The sequence below is a fragment of the Belonocnema kinseyi genome, chromosome 7 (genome assembly GCF_010883055.1).
Source record: "Belonocnema kinseyi isolate 2016_QV_RU_SX_M_011 chromosome 7, B_treatae_v1, whole genome shotgun sequence".
In the NCBI taxonomy this organism is placed as follows: domain Eukaryota; kingdom Metazoa; phylum Arthropoda; class Insecta; order Hymenoptera; family Cynipidae; genus Belonocnema; species Belonocnema kinseyi.
Window position 1 is genome coordinate 51,826,183 of NC_046663.1, and position 19,378 is coordinate 51,845,560.

At 26.2% G+C, this 19,378-nt stretch overlaps 2 protein-coding genes across 3 annotated transcripts in view; one reads left to right on the top strand and one right to left on the bottom strand.

Moving 5' to 3' along the window:
* The window catches only part of LOC117176091 (sorting and assembly machinery component 50 homolog), a 19,344-nt gene extending 2,515 nt beyond the window's left edge, over positions 1-16,829 (bottom strand). Inside the window, exons 1-7 of one of the 2 annotated variants that reach the window (XM_033366114.1) lie at positions 16,652-16,829; positions 15,957-16,025; positions 13,321-13,401; positions 13,018-13,236; positions 8,032-8,246; positions 4,357-4,735; positions 763-1,051 (exon numbers count right to left, since the gene is read on the bottom strand). In XM_033366114.1, the coding sequence (XP_033222005.1) occupies positions 763-1,051; positions 4,357-4,735; positions 8,032-8,246; positions 13,018-13,236; positions 13,321-13,401; positions 15,957-16,025; positions 16,652-16,672 (1,273 nt within the window). In that variant the 5' untranslated portion in view covers positions 16,673-16,829. The remainder of the gene's footprint in view (positions 1-762; positions 1,052-4,356; positions 4,736-8,031; positions 8,247-13,017; positions 13,237-13,320; positions 13,402-15,956; positions 16,026-16,651) is intronic. The other variant, XM_033366115.1, reaches the window with a different exon arrangement.
* Positions 16,830-17,003: 174 nt separating this feature from the next.
* Positions 17,004-19,378, top strand: part of LOC117176092 (26S proteasome non-ATPase regulatory subunit 13) — an 8,212-nt gene continuing 5,837 nt past the window's right edge. Inside the window, exons 1-2 of the mRNA XM_033366116.1 lie at positions 17,004-17,147; positions 17,234-17,347. Coding sequence (XP_033222007.1) covers positions 17,032-17,147; positions 17,234-17,347 — 230 coding nt within the window. The 5' untranslated portion in view covers positions 17,004-17,031. The remainder of the gene's footprint in view (positions 17,148-17,233; positions 17,348-19,378) is intronic.

Sequence of the window (19,378 nt, forward strand, 5' to 3'; positions counted from 1 at the left end):
TATAGAGCTCCAAGGAGATTATGTTGAAAAATAAAAAAAAATTTACCCAAAAAAAACTGTTTTTATACTTCATTCTAAGGACTTATTGAACTACCCTCGTATTAAAATTTTCAACCCAGATTTATTTTTAACCAAACAGTTGTATTAAACCAAAAATTATAGAATGTCTACGATGAGAAATGAATTTATAAACGGAAAGAAACCATTTTCAGAAAAAAAGTTTAATTTTAAATGAAGAAAGTTAATTTTCAAATAGAGTTGAACTTTTCACCAAAAATAATGACTTTTTTAAAAAATTGATAAACTTTCAACAAAATAATAAAACCTGTAACTACAACATGAATTCTTACAAAAAAAACATAAATAAAATAATAAAATATAAAATCATACGTTTGTAAGACTTGATATTAATATAATTTATTTTCTAAATCTAATTTAATTTAAGTTCCCCCTTTATTTAATTAACAGAATTTATATTTATGCTGATTTCCTGAGTTTATAAAATCTTAGTAAGATTTTTTATGAGGTTCCAAATAAAATTCTACATACAGGGAGTTGAAGTTTTGAGAAAAACGCTATAGGTAATTTATGGATAACCCTTAAACTTCAACTTCAGTTTATCAAAAATTCTCCACTATTTCAGGTTTTCACTTATATTCCCCGACATTCCCTGACCTATAGCAACCCTGAAATTTCATTAAATTGAAATATTTTTATAGTTAAATCTTTCAAATACTGCTTTTGAATTTCCTATGAACTCACCAGTCTTCATATCTGACAAGTTATTCAAATTGCCCGCATTAATGAAACCATGAAGCTTGATAAAGGCAGCAAAACTTGGTCGGAATGGAAGTGGCGTATATAAATGCAATGCTGCAGCCCAGAAAATATCACCACCCAAAGAACTGCCATCGCTTCGAGGTCCGAGGCCCCGCATCTCAAAACCTCTGAGACTCAAGGGCCCTCCGAGGAAGAATTGATCCACGATATTTATTTTAAGGTCGTTGCTGATTCCTCGTAAAAATCCGGACTGGAATCCCAGCTGGAATGTCTGCAAATTACAAAAGTATTACATATTACTAAGTATAGGGTGGCTGAAAAACTTAATTTACAAAATTACTAATTTTTATTTTTTCGCTGTCCATTAATATATAAGGACCAACATTTATATCGTGTAGCATTTTCATTATAGAATCTTTGATAAATGGAATAAAACCATTTAAAATTTTTTAATTTATAATTTATTATTCGCAGGGCTGCAACAGCCTAATTTACTTGAAAAAAGTGAAAAAATCACCAACTTTAACTGTAAAAAGGCTAAAAGTGACTTAAAACAATTCAATTTAAACTCGAAAGGTATTATAGAAACGAAAAAAATTCCACTAATTTCAGTAAAATTGTAGTGAATTTAAAGGAACTTAAGGGAAATGAGAAGAATTCAATGAAGTTGTCAAAAATTTATGGTAAACTGAAAACAATTCAAGATCTTTGAAAATATGATAAAAAAAACCTTTGGAATTTTTTAAAATAACATAAAACCTTACAGGTCCCCTTAAAATCATTCTATATCTTCCGAAATTTTCCCCAATTGCATTACAATTTTTTAAATCTCATGAAAATGCCTTAAACATTTTTTAAATGCCCTAAAATATTATTTATTGGAATCAATAAAAAATACCATGGTATCTTTTTAAATTCAGTAAAATTTTGCATACCTTTTTAAATCTTTTCAAAATTCCTTGAAACATTTTAAAGCACTGAAAATGCCTTCAAATCGTTTAAAATACCCTAAAATATTGGAAATCCTTTCACATCTCATTAAGTTACTGAAATCAATAACATTTCCCTGGAATCTTCTCAAATACCCTAAAATATATCTAAAATCCTTGAAATCTTATGAAATCTCTTGAAATTTTTAAAATATTCTGAATTCTTGTATATCCTTCAGAATCACTTTAAATAATTGATTTCTTTTATAAATACCCTAAGATATTTTAAATCCCGTAAAATCTTTTGAAAGCTTTTGGAATTTTTTAAAGCTTTCGATAATTCCTTTCAATTTTTAAAATTAACCTAAAATCTTGAAAAAATTGAAATTCCCTCAAATTATTGAAACTTGAAAATACTTGGTTTTGTACAAAATCTATGAATTCTTGTAAATAAATGGTTAAAACTCATTAAAACAATATACAGTGAAATAAAATCCCTTGGAATATTTGTAAAATATCATAAAACCAAATAGAGTCTACAAAATCGTTCTATCTCTTCTGAAATTCTAGTAAATTCCCTGGAATCTTTTCAAATACTCTAAAGTATTTCAAGTCCTTTTAAAAGTTTGAAATCCTTTGGACTTTTTTAAAGGTCTTGAAAATTACTTTGAATTTGTTTTAAATATCCAAAGATATTTTTAATCCTGTACAATCTTTTGAAATCTGTTTCAGCTTTTTCAAACTCTTGAAAATCCCTTATAATTTTTGAAAATTAGCTAATATCTTAAAATTTCTTTGAAACATCTTCGAATTATTGAAATCAATTGAAAATTCCTTGCTTCTAAAATCTAAAGTATCACAAAGTCTTTTAAATTATTTAAAATATTTGGAAATACCTCGAAATATTTAAAAATGTTCGAAACCCTACGAAATTCCTGAAGTTGAATTTTGAACTAAAAAGATAATAAATTTACACTGAAAATGGAATAGTAACATTTCTACTTAAAAAATTTATTTTAAACCAAACATAAGAGTTTTCAACTAAAACAATTAATCTTTAACTGAAATAGTTGAATTTTTAAACAAAAAAATAATTTTTACTAAGAAAGAATAATTGTCAACCAAAATTTAAATAATTATATTTTAAGTTAAAAAATGAATGTTTGACTAAACAGATGAATATTCAAATAAAATTGTAAATATTTAACTGGATTAGCTGAATTTTAAACCAGCAAGATGAATTTTTTACTGAAATTCTGAATCTTTAACTAGAATAATTGAACTTTTGACAAAAAGATTAATTATCAACATTTTAATTTAAAAAAAACGTTTTCAATCAAAACAACAAATTTCAAACAAAGAAATGAATTTTTAATCAAAACGATGAAACTTTAACCAAAAAAATTAATTTTTGACGAAAGAGTATAACTTTCAACCAAATTATTATATTTTCAACGTAAAATGAATTTTCAACTAAAATGATAAATATATAACTGGAATACTTGAATTTTGACCGAAAAGAAAAAATTTTAAAAAGAAGATTAACATTCAAAGAAAAATATACGAAAAATACATGAATTTTGAATTGTAAAAGACCAATTTTTATCCAAAGTGTTGAATTTTAAACTAGAAAAGATTTTTTTCAAATCAAAAATGAATTAGTTAAATTCTCAGCTGAAAAAATTAATTTTAAACAATAAAAAACGGATTTTCAACAAAATAGTTAAATTTTCATCCAAAGTGATAAATTTTCAAATAAAATAAAAAATGTTTAACAGTGTAACATCTTTTTAACAAAATATATGTCAAAATATAAGTTTTTAACTAAAACAATGAATCTATAACTGAAATAGTTGAATTTTTAAATAAACAATTATTTTTTACTAAAAAAGATCAACTTTTAGCCAACAGTTAATAATGAAATTTTTAGTTAAAAAATTAAAGTTTAACCAAATAGATAAATTTTCAACTACAACTATGGAATTTTTATATGGGATAAGTTAAATAATCAGTTTAAAAAATTACTTTCGACAAAAAAACTAAGTTTCAAAGAAATAGTTAGATTTTCAAACAAAGTCATGAATTTTCCAATAAAATTGTAAACATTTAATTGGAATAGTTGAATTTGAAACCAGAGAGATAAATTTTCAACTTAAATTCTGAATTTCTAACTAGAATAATTGAATTTTTGACCAAAAACATTAATTTTCCACCAAGAAGAATCATTTCTACAAACAAGACGAATTTTCAACTAACAAATATAACTTTTTAACCAAATGAAATTTTAACTTAAATGATGAATCTTCAACTGAAATGATATTTTTTATACCAAAAAGATGAATTTTCAAACATAAAAATTAAACTTTTACAAAAAAGGTGAATATTTCACAAAGTACATAAATTTTCAACAAACTAGTTTAACTTACAAAATTAATAATAATTAATTAATAAATTATGATTTAATCGGATTAAACTGAAATAATCTGAAAAATCTGTGGCTGTAGATAAAGTAGAAATCACTTTTATAAATTGATTAAAATTATTCAAATGATGAAAACTTGAATTTTACTGTGATCAGAAGTAAATTCCTGGTTTTGCCCGGTCGTATCGCCACCTTTTAATTACTATTTAGTTATACTTAACGTACGAGGTCATCAAATACAGTCCAATTGGTTTGTAGATTCAATTCGTTCTTTAAGAATCCAATATTTCCTCCGAGGCCAGCAAGTTCCGTCGTTATTTCAATCAGTGAACCCTTGGAAGGAAATAACGTAGCATCCCTCTTGTCAATTGAAAAGATGTGCCTCATAGCTGACTTCAAAGTCGGGCCGCATTGCTCGCGAACCTGAAAAGCTGCTTGCTTCGAGGCAGTTACATTTCTGATGTCCGCTTCATATTGGAAATTGTGCATTATCTTGCTACGCTTTCCCTGATTCACTGCCAAGTTTACCAGGAACCCTTTGTTGCTTAATTTATATCCAGACCACGGAAAGTCGCTCGAAGTTCGGAATATACTTGTCGTTAGACTGAAAGCAAAAAAAAAAAAAATAACCAAATTCGAATAAACAAACAAAAATATCTTGCTAAAATGACCAAGGAGGGGCAAAGTATTGACTTCCCCCCTCTGAAATCGAATGATTAAATTAATCGAATCGCTGGAACTGGAAATCCGAAATCTTTGCTATATTTGAAATCTTTGTAAAATCTTTGAGATATCATTGGAACCTTTGCCAGCTCGTTGTGAAATCTTTGCGAAATATTTGAAATATTTGGTAATATTTGTGAAATCATTCAAATCTTTTTGCAATATTTGAAATTCATCTGAAAACTTTGCAAAATATTTGAAATATTTCTTCAATTTCCTAAATCTATTTGAAATCTTGGTGAAATAATAGAAGTCTTTCCAAAATCATAGAAGCATTTGTGAAATCTTTTAAATCTATCCGAAATCTTGGCAAAATATTTTTAATTTTTGTGAAATCTTTATGAAATCTTCGGGAAAATCATTGCATTTTTGTCAAAGCTTTGTAAAATATTTTAAATAATTGGTAATATTAGTTAAATTATTTAAATCTTTCTGAAATATTCGAGAAATGAGTCAAGTCCTTATAAAGCCTTTTAAAAATATCCGAAATCTTTGTTTAATCTTTTAAATTTATCTGACATCTTTGTGCAATAATAGAAGTCTTTGTGAAATATTTGAAGTCTATCTGAACTCTTAATGTAATAATAGAAGTATTTGTGAAATCTTTGTGACATTTGTGAAATCTTTGCGAATTCTCTAAAAATCTTTGAGAAATCTTTGAAATCTTTGTTTAATCTTTGAAGTTTCTCTGAAATTTTTGTGAAATAATAGAAGTCTTTGTGAAATATTTGAAGTCTATCTGAACTCTTTACGAAATCATTAAAATTTTTGTAAAATCTTTTCGAATTCTCTAAAAATCTTTGCGAAATATATGAATTCATTGTGAAATCTTTGGGAAATCATTGAAATGTTTGCGAAATTTATTAAACCTATCTGAAATCTTAATGTAATAATAGAATTATTTGTGAAATCTTTGTGACATTTGTGAAATCTTTGCGAATTCTCTAAAAATCTTTGAGAAATCTTTGAAATCTTTGTGGAATCATTAGGAATCCATTGAAGTCTTTGTTTAATCTTTGAAATTTATCTGAAATCTTTGTGAAATAATAGAAGTCTTTGTGAAATCTTTGAAATCGATCTTAAATCTTTGTGAAATATTTTTAATCTATCTGAAATCTTTGCGAAATATTAAAAATCATTGTAAAATCTTTGAAATATTTGGGAAATTACAACAATCTTTGTGAAACCGTTGTAAAATCTTTACAAATTCCCTCAAAATCTTTGGGAAATCATAGAAATATTTGTGAAATCTTTGTAAAATCTTTGCGAATTCTCTAAAAATCTTTGAGAAATATTTGAAATATTTGTGAAATCATTAGGAGACCATTAAAATCTTTGTTTAATCTTTGAAATCTATCTGAAATCTCTGTGAAATAATAGAAGTCTTTGTGAAATATTGGAAATTTATCTGAACACTTTGCGAAACCATTAAAATCGTTGTGAAATCTTTGTAAAATCTTTTCGAGTTCTATAAAAATCTTTGCGAAACATACGAAATAATGGTGAAATGTTTGGGAAATCATTGAAATGTTTAAGAAATCTTTGAAATCTATCTGAAAGTTCAATGCAATAATAGAAGTATTTGTGAAATCTTTGTGACATTGGTAAAACCTTTGCAAATTCTCCAAAAATCTTTGAGAAATATTTGAAATATTTGTGAAATCAGTAGGAGACCATTAAAATCTTTGTTTAATCTTTTAAATCTATCTGAAATCTTTGTGAAATAATAAAAGTCCTTGTGAAATATTTTAAATCTTTGTGACATTCTTTAAATCATTGTGAATTCTCTAAAAAAATTTGAGAAATATTTTAAATCATTGTAAAATCTTTGAAATATTTGAAGAATTACAACAATCTTTGTGAAATCTTTGAAAAGTCCTTGCGAATTCTCTAAAAAACTTTGAAATATATTTGAAATCTTTGTGAAATCATTAGGAAACAATTGAAATCATTGTTCAATCTTTGAAATCTGTCTGCAATTTTTGCGAAATAATATAAGTCATTATAAAATCTTTGAAATCTATCTGAAATCTTAATGGAATAATAGAATTATTTGTGAAATCTTTGAAATCTTTGTGACATTTGTAAAATCTTCGCGAATTCTCTAAAAATCGTTGAGAAATATTTGAAGTCTTTGTGAAATCTTTAGGTAACCATTGAAATCTTCGTTTAATCTTTGAAATCTATCTGAAATCTTTGTGAAATAATATAAGTCTTTGTGAAATCTTTTAAATCTAGCTGAAATCTTTGCGAAATATTAAAAATCATTGTGAAATCTTTGAAATATTTGGGAAATTACGACAATCTTTGTGAAATCATTAGGAAACAATTGAAATCTTTATTCAGTCTTTGAAATCTGTCTGAAATTTATGTGAAGTAATATAAGTCTTTGGGAAATCCTTGAAATCCATCTGAACTCTTTGCGAAACCATTAAAATCTTTGTAAGATCTTTTCGAATTCTCTAAAAATCTTTGTGAAATATGTGAAACTATTGTTAAATCTTTGTGAAATCATAGTGAAATATTTGAAATCTTTGTTCAATCTTTAAAATATATCTGAAATATTTGTGAAATAATAGAAGTCTTTATGAAATATTTGAAATCTATCCAAAAACTTTGCAAAATATTTAAAGCATTATAAAATCTTTAAAGTATTTGGGAAATGATTACAATCTTTATGATATCTTTGTAAAATCTTTGCAAATTATCTAAAAATCTTTGCGAAATATTCGAAATCTTTGGGAAATCATATAACTCTTTGTGAAATCTTTCGTAAAATCTTTGCGAATTCTCTAAAAATCTTTAAGAAATATAAAAAATCGTTGTTAAATTATGAAACAATTGAAATCTTTGTTCAATCTTTGAAATCTGTCTGAAATTTTTTGTGAAATAATATAAATCTTTGTGAAATATTTCTATATATTTAAAATATTTGAAAACTTATTGCAATATTTATCAAATCTTTGTCCATATGAATTTGATACCTGTATTTATTATTTATTGTTTATATATTATTTATATTCAATTTTTACATGGTATGATATTGCTATATTATGCCCAAATTGTACCATTCAATATTATAAGTCGAAAGCCCTGCCCCCCTCTAGAAAAAAAGCTCCACAGCTTATGCAAGCCAGGATTATAATCTCAATTCAAACCCAATTTTCCAATACCTACACTTTTTGATGTCTGCTGTCAAAGAAAGGCTTTATCGCCGAAATGTTAATATGGTTGGAGTTTTTTGTTCCGTAGGAGTACTCTGCAGTTAAGCGTTCCCCTCTTCCAAAAATATTAGGCGCTTCTGTGGAAAGCGTGACAGAACCTTCGTTATTCCCAACTGCTGTGTTTATAGAACCTCTTATTCTCCTGAGCTCACGAACAGTAAATGTAACCTGTGGATTTTATTTTTTTTTATTTTTTGGTTTAGGGTCCAAATTTATACCTGTAAAAATGCGATTTTTGATTTTTGGCGATCAACCCCCCGTCCGAATTTTTTCGTTTTCTAGAAAAAGAATGTCTATCTTTTTTTTAATCGGTAAAATTAACACGAGGTTTCAAAAGGGTAAAGCTCGGTTTTCAAACACTAGAAAGGAATAAGGAATGCTCAAAGAATAATTTCCACGCAATAATTTCTGATTTTGACGCCCCAAATCTCTTGTATTGTGCCCGGAAAATGAACGAAAAAATTACAAAATAACAGTTTTATGTAAAATTCATGCAAAATCGTGAAAAGTTATTAATTTTCAGGAGAGATAATAAAGTCGATGAATGTGAAGAGCAATATTTCTTTTTAACATATTTGGTTATTATTTAAAAAATGTTTACTTGTTTAAACACTTTTTACCTCTGTAAATAGTGAAAAGTTATTGTTCTTTGTAAATAATGACACAATTAATGAATGTTGAGAATAATATACCTTTTGAACGATATTTGGCAATTATTTAAAAAAATTTAATTTCTTTAAACAGTTTTTTCTCCTGTATATCATGAGAAGTTATTATTTTCCAGAATTAATTAAGCAGTCAACAAATTTTGAGAACAAATATTTTTTAAATGATATTTACCCAAGTATTTCAAGAATTTTTATTTGTTTAAACAATTTTTTCTCTGTAATTCTATAAAATTTATGATATTCTGATGTTCATAATGCAGTTAATTAATGCTCATAATACGGTTTGCAATTAATAAACCATTTCCCCCACTTGCAAATCGTAAAAAGTTATTATTTTTCGGAATAGACGATACAGTTAATAAATGACAAACGTAATATTTATATTTAACATATTTGGTAATTATTTAAGCAAATTTAATTTATTTAAACAATTGTTTCCCTGCAATTCGTGAAAGTTATTATTTTCTGGAAATAATTACATAATTAAAGAATGTGGAAAGTAATATATTTTTTAATGTTATTTGGCAATTATTTCGATAATTTTCACTTATTTAAAAATATTTCCTTCAGTAAATCTTGAGAAGTTACTACTTTATAAAATTATTAACGAAGTTAATAAATGCATAAAGTTGTATTCTTTCTGAAAGAAAATTTGCAATTATTTAAACAATGTTAATTTGTTTAAATCATTGTACCCAATAAATCTTCAAAAGACACTATTTTCTGGAATTAATGACGCAGCTAATAAGTATTAGGAGTGATTTTTTTGTTGAAGATGATCTGAAATTATTTAAACGACTAATAATCATTTACTCGCGTCTTTTCATAGGAAAGGTAGAGAAAAATCAATTTTTTTTAATTTCTTTCGTTGAGATAAGATACTGATTAGCATGCGACATAGTGTAAGACTTAACAAAAAAAAAAGAACTTTCTCCAGTTTTCCTGTAAAAAGGAACAAGTGATTTTAATTGTTTAAAGAACTGCAAATTGTATTTAACAAAAAATATCACTCTTAACATTGATTAAATGCTTCATTCGTTCCAGAAAAAAGTAACTTTTTACGATTTTCAAGGGGAAAAACTGTTTAAATAATTTCCGAATATCTGAAATAAAAAAATTCTGTCGTTGGTTCCAGGCAATACTGACTTTTTATGATTTGGTGAAAAAAAATGATGGCAATAAACATTGTTGAAACAATTGCAAAACATATTGAGCAAAAAATATTATTTTTTACATTTATCACCCATAAAAAATACTAACTTTTCATGATTTACTGTAAAAAATGGTTTAAATCAATTTTAATTGCCTAAATTAATTGTTAAATTGTTTAAAATAGGTGAACCTATTTTTAGGCATTTTCCGGGCACAATATAAGGGGGTTGGAGAAAGGCTAAATTAAAAGTTATTGCTAAATTATTGTATTGTTTTACAAAACCCTTTTTCAGTTAATACCAAATATTAATTTCATACGCCCGGGACACGGGCTAGTGTTGAACAAATAAAAAAAATCGAAAATTTATGACTGCGCAAAACAAAGAAATTGAGGAGGGGGGTCGTTCGTGAAAAATCAAAAGTCGTATTTTTTTACCACTCTATAGATCCGTAAGATGGCCGAAATTTTTTTTCGTCAATATTTAGTGAATCGAGTTGAAAGTCAATATTTATCTTCATAATTAGCCATAATTCATAATAAAATACAAATGAATAATTACTTTTAAAATGTCACCCATTAGTCCAAAAATTGAGTTCTTCGAGTTACTGGCAATAATTATGATTTTTTAAAAGTTTTTTAATACAAATTGTGTTTAACACATAAAATATTACTTTTTATTGATAATAAGATTTTTTACGAAATTTTCAACTTTTTAGTTATAAAGCAACAATAATCAATTAAATTTACAAACATAATGGTTTAAACAAATTATTCTTATTTACAACTATATGCTCCTATAGTAATGCAAGATAAATGCAGCTTTTTTCTAAAATTTTAAACTTTTTGTCCACTTTTTACGGAATAAGACAATAATTAATGCAAGTTGTCAAAAATTATTGTTTAAATAATTTTTTACTATTTATAGCTATCTTCTCTTTGAATAACGCTAGAAAGTTGCAAGTTTATCTGCAATTATCAGCTTTTCTTTGAATTTTTAGCTAGGAAAAAATAATAAATATTATGCTTAATATTATTTAATCAAAAAAGACTCTCAGTAACACCTTGAAGGAAAATTTACATTTAATCCGATCCATACAGAAACCTTGAAGATTATTTTTAAAATCTGTTTTATTTTAGAAAAATATATTCACAAAAAAGGAAGAGATTGTTTAAATATTATACTCTCTAATGTTTACTTGTTATTTGCTTATAACTAAAAAGCCAAATAGGAGAAAAAGATAAGGTAGTTATAAACAATAATAATTTGTTTAAACAATTATATTTTCTAAATTGCATTAATTATTCCCGTAATCTGAGTGAAAAAATTAGTCAAAATAATAATAAATTTAAAATAATGTTTGTTAACTTAAATTAATTACTACCTCATTCTATTTAAAAAGTGAACCAATGAAAAATTTTAGAAAAAACTGTAACTTTTTTGCATTATTTTGAAAGAATATAGTTATGCATACTAATAAATGGTTTAAACAATTACACAGGCCCACAAAAAGAAAAAAGTATCCTGAGCAGATCACCAGACAGGTGTATTCTTATGTATTTTTCGTCGCTGAATTCGAATCCGAAGTCAGATTGGGGGGTTTCTCAGTTAATTTTCGAAAAAAATGCAAAAAACATGGTTTTTTATAGCTTATAATAAAAAAATATAAAGCTAATAAAATATTCCGTACCCCCAATCTGACTTCGTATTCGGATTCAGCGACGAAACATATATAAGAATACACCTGCCTGGAAAAATGTACGGGATATTTTATTTTCTTAACCATTTTTTAAATTATAAACCATAAAAAACCATGTTTTTGCATTTTTCTCGATAAGTAACTAGGAAACCCCCCAATCTGACTTCAGATTCGGATTGAGCGACGAAAAATACATAAGAAAGCACCTGTCTGGTGACCTGCTCAGGATACTTTTTTCTTTTTGTAGGCCTGTGTTATTTATCTGTAGAAAGAATTATCATTTAATGGACAAGCAATAATTTAAAAAAAAGTGGCAAAAAAATCATAATTAGCGCCAAAAACTCACAAAACCCAATTTTTTATTAGTAAGATTTCTTGAACGCTATAAAACAGAGTTTTGAGGGTGATATTTAAAAAGCTTATTTAATTTTTTAAATATCTGTATAATATATTTATAATATATGCACATATTTTATCATTTTTTATTAATAAAATAATAATGAAATATAATTAACACATACAAACATAATAATATAAAAATAATTAATAATGCATAAATGAATAAAAATATTTTTTAAATATATTATTTTATAATTTATATATTTATATAAATTTAATTTAATTTGTATTCCATAAGCGATTCCATGTCAAACCTGAAGAATTTAAATTATTGTTATCAATTTTCATGAAAATTCCAAAATCGATTGTCTGAAGACTTTTTTTCACTTTCATAACTTTGGTGATTTTAATGATATTTAGATATATATTTTTTAATAATTCATAATAACACGTAGTTTTTAAAAACATTTTTTTCGAATTCAAAAACTTAATTTTCGAGAAAAAATTATTCAAGTTTTAAGGAAATAATTAAAACGTTTTAGAGCAAAATATATCTAAATATCAGTAAAATCGTCAAAGTTATGAAACTTAAAAAAAAGAGACCAAAACTCAATTCAATTTTGAATATCTCCTAAATTTTTTGAATTACACAAAAAAAAATATTTTTGAGTTTTTCTTTCAACACCTAAGAGCACAGATACTAGAATTATCTTAAATATTACAAACAATAGATGAAATTCTTCAGATTTGACATGGAATTGCTCTATAGCTAATTGTGAAGAGAAATGTTGAGTTTCAACTTGATTCAAATAATATTGACGATTCTAAATCAAATTTACAAATACGTCTTTTTTTCTTATGGGAAATACCAGGTAAAGTTCATGCGGCTTGTGGAACCTCAAAATATATTTCTTTTGCAAGAAAAAAAGAGGCATTTATTTTTTGTGGATTCAAACAAATTTGGGAGCGATATGCATGAAAAAAAAATCCAATGCAGTTTTAGAGCACCTTAGTTATCAGTCTAGCAATGCAAATTTCTATTTTATATCATTATTATTCTAATTTGAGTAACTTAAACTTACTTCTACCCCCTCCGGAGTGGAATTAGGTCCTTGACTTGCATCGATGAACACGTTGATGTTTTTGAAACATCCTAGTGATTCGAGCCTTCTTCGAACATTGTAAGTTTGTAAAATAAGGTCGTCGAAATTATGAGCTTTAAAAAGTTCTTTCAGCTGGGATTTTACCACATCGTCTTTCGTGCGAACGAGACCATCCACGTGCACTTTATCTACACGTGTCTGCATTAGAAACCAATAAAAAAAATCAATACTATTTTAAAACTATTTTATAATTTCAAGAAGATTAAAAATGTTGAATCCTACCTTAATATCGCCCAAGTTCCGCACAGCTTTCTGTGGAGTTCCAGGTTCTGCAGAGAGATTGGATCCTCCATTATAATAAGTCTGCAACACAAGTCACATTTTTATGTTGTAGGCGTTTAGAAGTTTTAGGCACTCGGTCGACTTCCGAGGCATTCAGAACACCCAACGATTATTATAAACACCTGAAGCGTTTTAAACAATTAAAAGAAACATCAGGGAGTAATAGAGCACACATTAAATCTATCTTACATTTGATTACTATTTTGATGTTCATCTAATTAATTAAATCGACTTTTAAAAAATAATAGGAACAATTATTTTATGTCATATATAATTGAAATAGGCCTTCAATTTGAGTTCATGTTTTTGCAGATTTAAAAATTAAAACTTTTATTTTTCGTTTGCGATTCGGTTAAATTTACTATTCAACGTGCATAATTTGAACTTCGAAAGAATTTTTTTTGTATTATTTAGTCAATATTACGGCAAATAGTCGTATTTACGATTATCCTTGCACAAGTTACAATTTGAAATAGTAAAATTTAGTAAAACTTGAAGTATTATTATTATTATTAATTCATTGTTTACTCACTATAAATTATTTTTTTTATTTAATGATTTCACGCCTCGGATTCGGTTAATAAATCACCTTTTAGAGTTTGAACTTTTATTACTTCAACATTTGTTTGGTTCAAAATTCATCTCTGACTGTAGAAATTAAATTTTTTTTTGTGAAAAATGCAACTTTCTGGATGAAAGTTCATCCGTTACAGTAACAAATCAAATTTTTTGTTGACAATTCGTCTGTTTTGTAAAAAAATTGGTATTACAATTTTCGATTCAAACAATCAATAATTTGGTCGAAAATTTAACTATTTGGTTAAAAGCTTATGTATTTTGTTGAAAATGCCGTTATTTTGCTTTAAAAAATCGTGTTTTTTCTTGAAAATTTAACAATTTAACTGACATTTTTTTCTAGTTTTTCTAGTTCGTCTGTTTTGTAGAAAATTGGTATTTTTTACTAAAGAAATTTAATTATTTGGTTGGAAATTTAACTGTTTAGTTAGAAATTTATGTATGTTTTTGAAAATGTAACTATTTTCTTGAAAAATTGTATTTTTCCTTTTGAAAATTCAACAATTCAATTAAAAACTTATTTTTCATGACTAAACAATTTTTTGGTTAAAAATTAATTTCTTTCGGCAGAAATTGTACTTTCCTTGATCAAACGTGAAACTACCTATGTAGATAAGAATTAATCTGTTCAGGTTCAAAAGAAACTTTTTTGTTGAAACTTCAATTGTTTTAAAGTAAATTGGTATTTTTTGCCAAAAAAATTCAACAATTTTGTAGAAAATTCAAGTGTTTGGTTAAAAATTTATGTATTTTGTTGAAAGTTTGCTTTTGTTAGTTAAATATGAATATTTTTGATGTTTTATTTAAATATTTTTTGTAAAAAAATCAAACATCAAATTTTGCGTTAAAAATGTATCTATTTAATTAAAAAATATCACTATATTTGGTTGAAATCCTTTCTGAAAAGTTAATTTTTTGTTTGAAGATTTATAATATTAATTGAAAATTCGTTTTTTTAGTTAAAAGTTAATTTTTTTACAACAAATTTAACTATCTTGTTGAATATAACCTGGTTGGTTGAAAATTAACTTTTTTGTTGAAAATGAACATTTAACTACCCTATTTTTTTGCTCAAAAATTAATCTTTTTTAATTCAAACACCTCACTATTTAGTTAAATTTTTTTAGAAACTAGCATCACATTCATTGTTTATATTATTTTGAAAATCTATGTAATTTGTTGAAAATTCGCCCTTTTGGTATAAAAGTGATCTTCTCGGTTAAAAATGCAACTATTTGGTTAAAAATTTATGTATTTTTTGGTAGAAAATTAATATTCTGTGTTGAAAAGGTGTTTTCTTTTTAATAAAAATAAATCTTTGGAACTAAAAACTTAACTCTTTAATTGAAAGTTCAACTTTTTTGGCGGAACATTAACTTTTTTGTTGAAAATTCGTATTCTCGGGTTAAAAATTCAACTACATTGTAGAAAATTCGTCATTTTTGCTTCAAAATTCAACACTATGTTAGAAAATTCGTTTTTTATTACAAATTAAATCTCTTATATGCAAATTCAAGTACCCCTTTTTTGGTTAATAATTGATATTTTTTAGTGAAGAAATTTCATTACTTAAACTTTTGCTAGAAACTAGAATAAAATCCATTTATGAAACTAGTTGGAAATTTATGTAATTTGTTGAAAATTCATCTTTTTAGTACAGAAGTAATCTTCTTGGTTGAAAATTCAACTATTTGCTTAAAAATGTAAATATATTTTTGAAAATTTGTCTTTGTGGGTAGCAAATCTTCTAGTTTGAAAATCCGTTTTCTTTTTGACAAAAAATCGTTTTTTAACTGAAAATTTTAATATTTTGTTGAAAATTCAACTGATTGGTTAAAAATTAACTTTTTGGTGAACATCCATATTCTCGGGTTGAAAATTCAACTGTTTTGTGTAAGATTTGTCTTTTTTGCTTGAAAATTAGATTCTTTAAAGATATGCTGAAATAAAATGTTTTGTGCAGGATCCTTTATGCAAAGTAGTAATGCAATCAAACTTACATCCTTATCTCCTAGATTTGGTTTTCTGCCTCCCAGTGAAGAGCCCAAATTCTGGGATTTTGAGGGTTCCTTAAAAAAAATTTATTATCTCTACGGTTTGCGGGTTATTCCTGCGATTTTCCTCGAACGAATTTTCAAATTTTTAAAAGGAATTATAATTTTTCCTTTCCTTTGAAAAATTGAACAAGTTTTTCTAATTTATGCACTATTTTGTAAACATATAATGCACCAAAAGATGTTGGGTTTGAAATAGATCAATAAAATTGTAAGGGAAAAGTATCGGAAATAATGGACTAACGAATTATTGAACAAACTAAAGCCTTTTTAATATTTTCGTTTAAAGTTTGAAACTTTGCATCCAGTTCTTGTAGATCATGAATTCAGCGACATCAAGAAAAAACGACTTGACTGATAACGGAAAACTCCCGATATATGAAAAGATTTTCCGTTTGAAAAATTTTTTTTTAGGTTTTCCAATTAGATCGACAGTCACTAAAATTAAATAACGCGATTGAAAAAGGTGATGCGGCGAAAAAGAACAAATAATTTTAAGATGGAAAACGGACAAAGTTATCATAAGTTAGAGTTATTTTTATATTTAATTATGAAGTATTATTAGAAATTACGTTAACGTTTACGAAGAAGTACAAAAGTGATCGGAGAGGTTATACAGTATTTGCTTGAGTAATATTTACCTTCGCATAAACAGTACCCATAGTTATTTTGATTTTGATCCCACGATGTTTACCTGTTGAGTTAGCCAATCATTTCTGGCGCCGTTAATTTACAATTTTTATGTAAATAACAAAATTTAGGGTTTTTTTTAATAGCGAACAAATGAGGTCGACGAGGTCGTCTGACCGGCGTGGACGTGGACTAGCAATATGAATGAAACATAATTGCAGCCATCTTACAAAATTTCACGTGACATTTTTGAATCAGTTTAAAATTAAATATTTGAAAATCCCGCTAGGAGTAAACCAATCGCGTGCCATTATTTCTTATCATCGTTAATCGTATGAACCACACTTCAGCTAACCTAAAAAAGTTTTTTCTTCGGGTCATTGTTGAAAAAATGGCGGCGACAGTGTCACCAAAAGACGTCGGCACCTTTTTAAGTCAAAAACAAAATGTATCGGACAAGGAACAGGCAGCGGAGTGGGCACAGTTGGAGGAACTTTACAACAAAAGGTAATTTATCAATAAAATTTGAAAATACGTTCACTAATTTCTAGAAAAAATGACTTTAAAAATGTGCCTGGTCCGGTGACTTGCAGACTTTGGCATCAGCTAACGCTAAAATTGGAGACTTTTGTGAAACATCCAGCCTTGCAGAAAGGAGATAATCTTGTGCAACTATATAATAATTTCTTGTCGACTTTTGAAAATAAGTAAGTACTGTTTGCTGTTTAATAATTACGCGAAATTTTTGACATAACCTATATCTTGAATGACGTGACTGCTCCAAAAATGACTTTTGGTGATGTTTATATTCAAGAGCGGATCCAGAGAGAGAGAGAGAGAGGCGAGTGGGACAGTCAGTCCCCCCCCCCCCATGAGATTTAAAAAACCAAATTTAGAAGAAGTACATCCTGTTTGGCCAAGTCTTACTTTTTTTATGAATTAACAAAGCAGTTGAACTTTCAAACAAGTACTATGTGAATTTTTGACCAAAAAAGATGAATTCATTAAGTGTAATAAGAATAAGTAATATTTTAATCAAGTAAAGCTTTTCATTCTCCTCAGCAAAGAAAGATTTTTTAGCCAATAAAAAAATGCATCAATTTGGAACCAAATAGTTGAATTTTTCAACTAAAAGATCAATTTTGAAATAAAAATTGAACCGTTACATTTGTTATTAACAAAATTAATTTTCAATAAAACGAACGAATCTTCTACAAAATAGTTGAATTTTCTGCCAGACTATTATTATTGAACTATTATTCTACTATTATTTTTCACCCGAAAATATGAAATTGTTACAAAAAGTTCATTTTCAACCAAATAGTTAGATTTTCAGTTTAAACAAAATTCATGTTTACCCCAAAAATGGAAATTTAAAAATAGTAGTTTAATTTTTAACCAAAGAGATCAATTTTCTATTAGAATTACGAATCTTCAACCATAAAAGATGAATTCACACAACAATCTAATAGTTAATACTTTAACCAAGGAAAGCTTTTTATTTTAAATCAAAAACAGTTACGTTGTACCAAAAATACGAATTTTCAAAAAAATACTTTAATCCTCAACAAAGAAAGATTTTCCATCCAATAAAGAAAAAAATATCCGAGATGAAGAATTTTCATGCAAAAATAATTAATTTTTAACCAAGAAGATTAATTTTCTACTATAATAGATGAATTCTCAACAAAAATGCATACATTTTCAAAAAAAAAAAAATGGAATGGGTAGTTACATTTTCTACACAAAAAAAAAACAACAACAAACATTCAATGAACAAGACGAATCTTCTACAAAATAGTTTAATTTTTTACCAAACTGTTTAATTTTTTACTCGGAAATATGAAATTTCAACAAAAAACTCCATTTTCAACCAAATAGTTAAATTTCTAGTTTAAAAAATTACCCTAAAAATGTTAATTACAAAAAAGCAGTTTAATTTTTGATCAAATAGATGATTTTTATACTATAATTATGAATCTTCAAGCAAAAAAAATTAATTCTTAAGAAAGTAATTAAACCAAGCAGTTGAATTTCAAACCGAAAATATGCATTTTCAACAAAATATATAATATTTGATATTTCAAGAAATCAATATTTCAATTTTAAACAAAAACCAATTCAACCAAACAAGGGATAGTTACATTTTTAGTTCAAAAAGTAATTTCTAACCTAACAAAACAATAAAAATTGTTTACAAACTATTTTAATTTTCAATCCAAAGGTATGTAGTTAAATTTTTAACCTGAAAAGTTGCATTTTTAAGAAAAAATGTACCCCATGCGAAACAGAATTGAAAAAATCGTTGAAATAATGTAGGTAGCACCCCTACTCCTTCCCAACTTTGAACCTTGAAAACCTGGAAATCTTGAATTTTTCACGAGAACTTTGAATTACAATTTTTTTTTCTTTCAAATCAGTTATTTTATTGAAATGCGAAAAGTGATTAAAATTTGTTGGTCTATTTTGAAAGTAACATCTAGTTTAGAAGAAATCTTGCTACTGACAAGTTTTTTATTTATCAAGACATAATTAATCTTTTGCTCATTACAGAATAAACAACGAGATTTCTACGATTTCGTTGTAGACTTTACCAATTATTTTATAGGATGGATTTTGAAACTTTCAAAATATTTATGTGGCGTATTGAAAAAATTGTTTGTTGTTAATGTGAAAGGGTTGTGTAAAAAATGATTGTCTGTTTTCCAAATATCAAATTATATTTAAACACACAACAA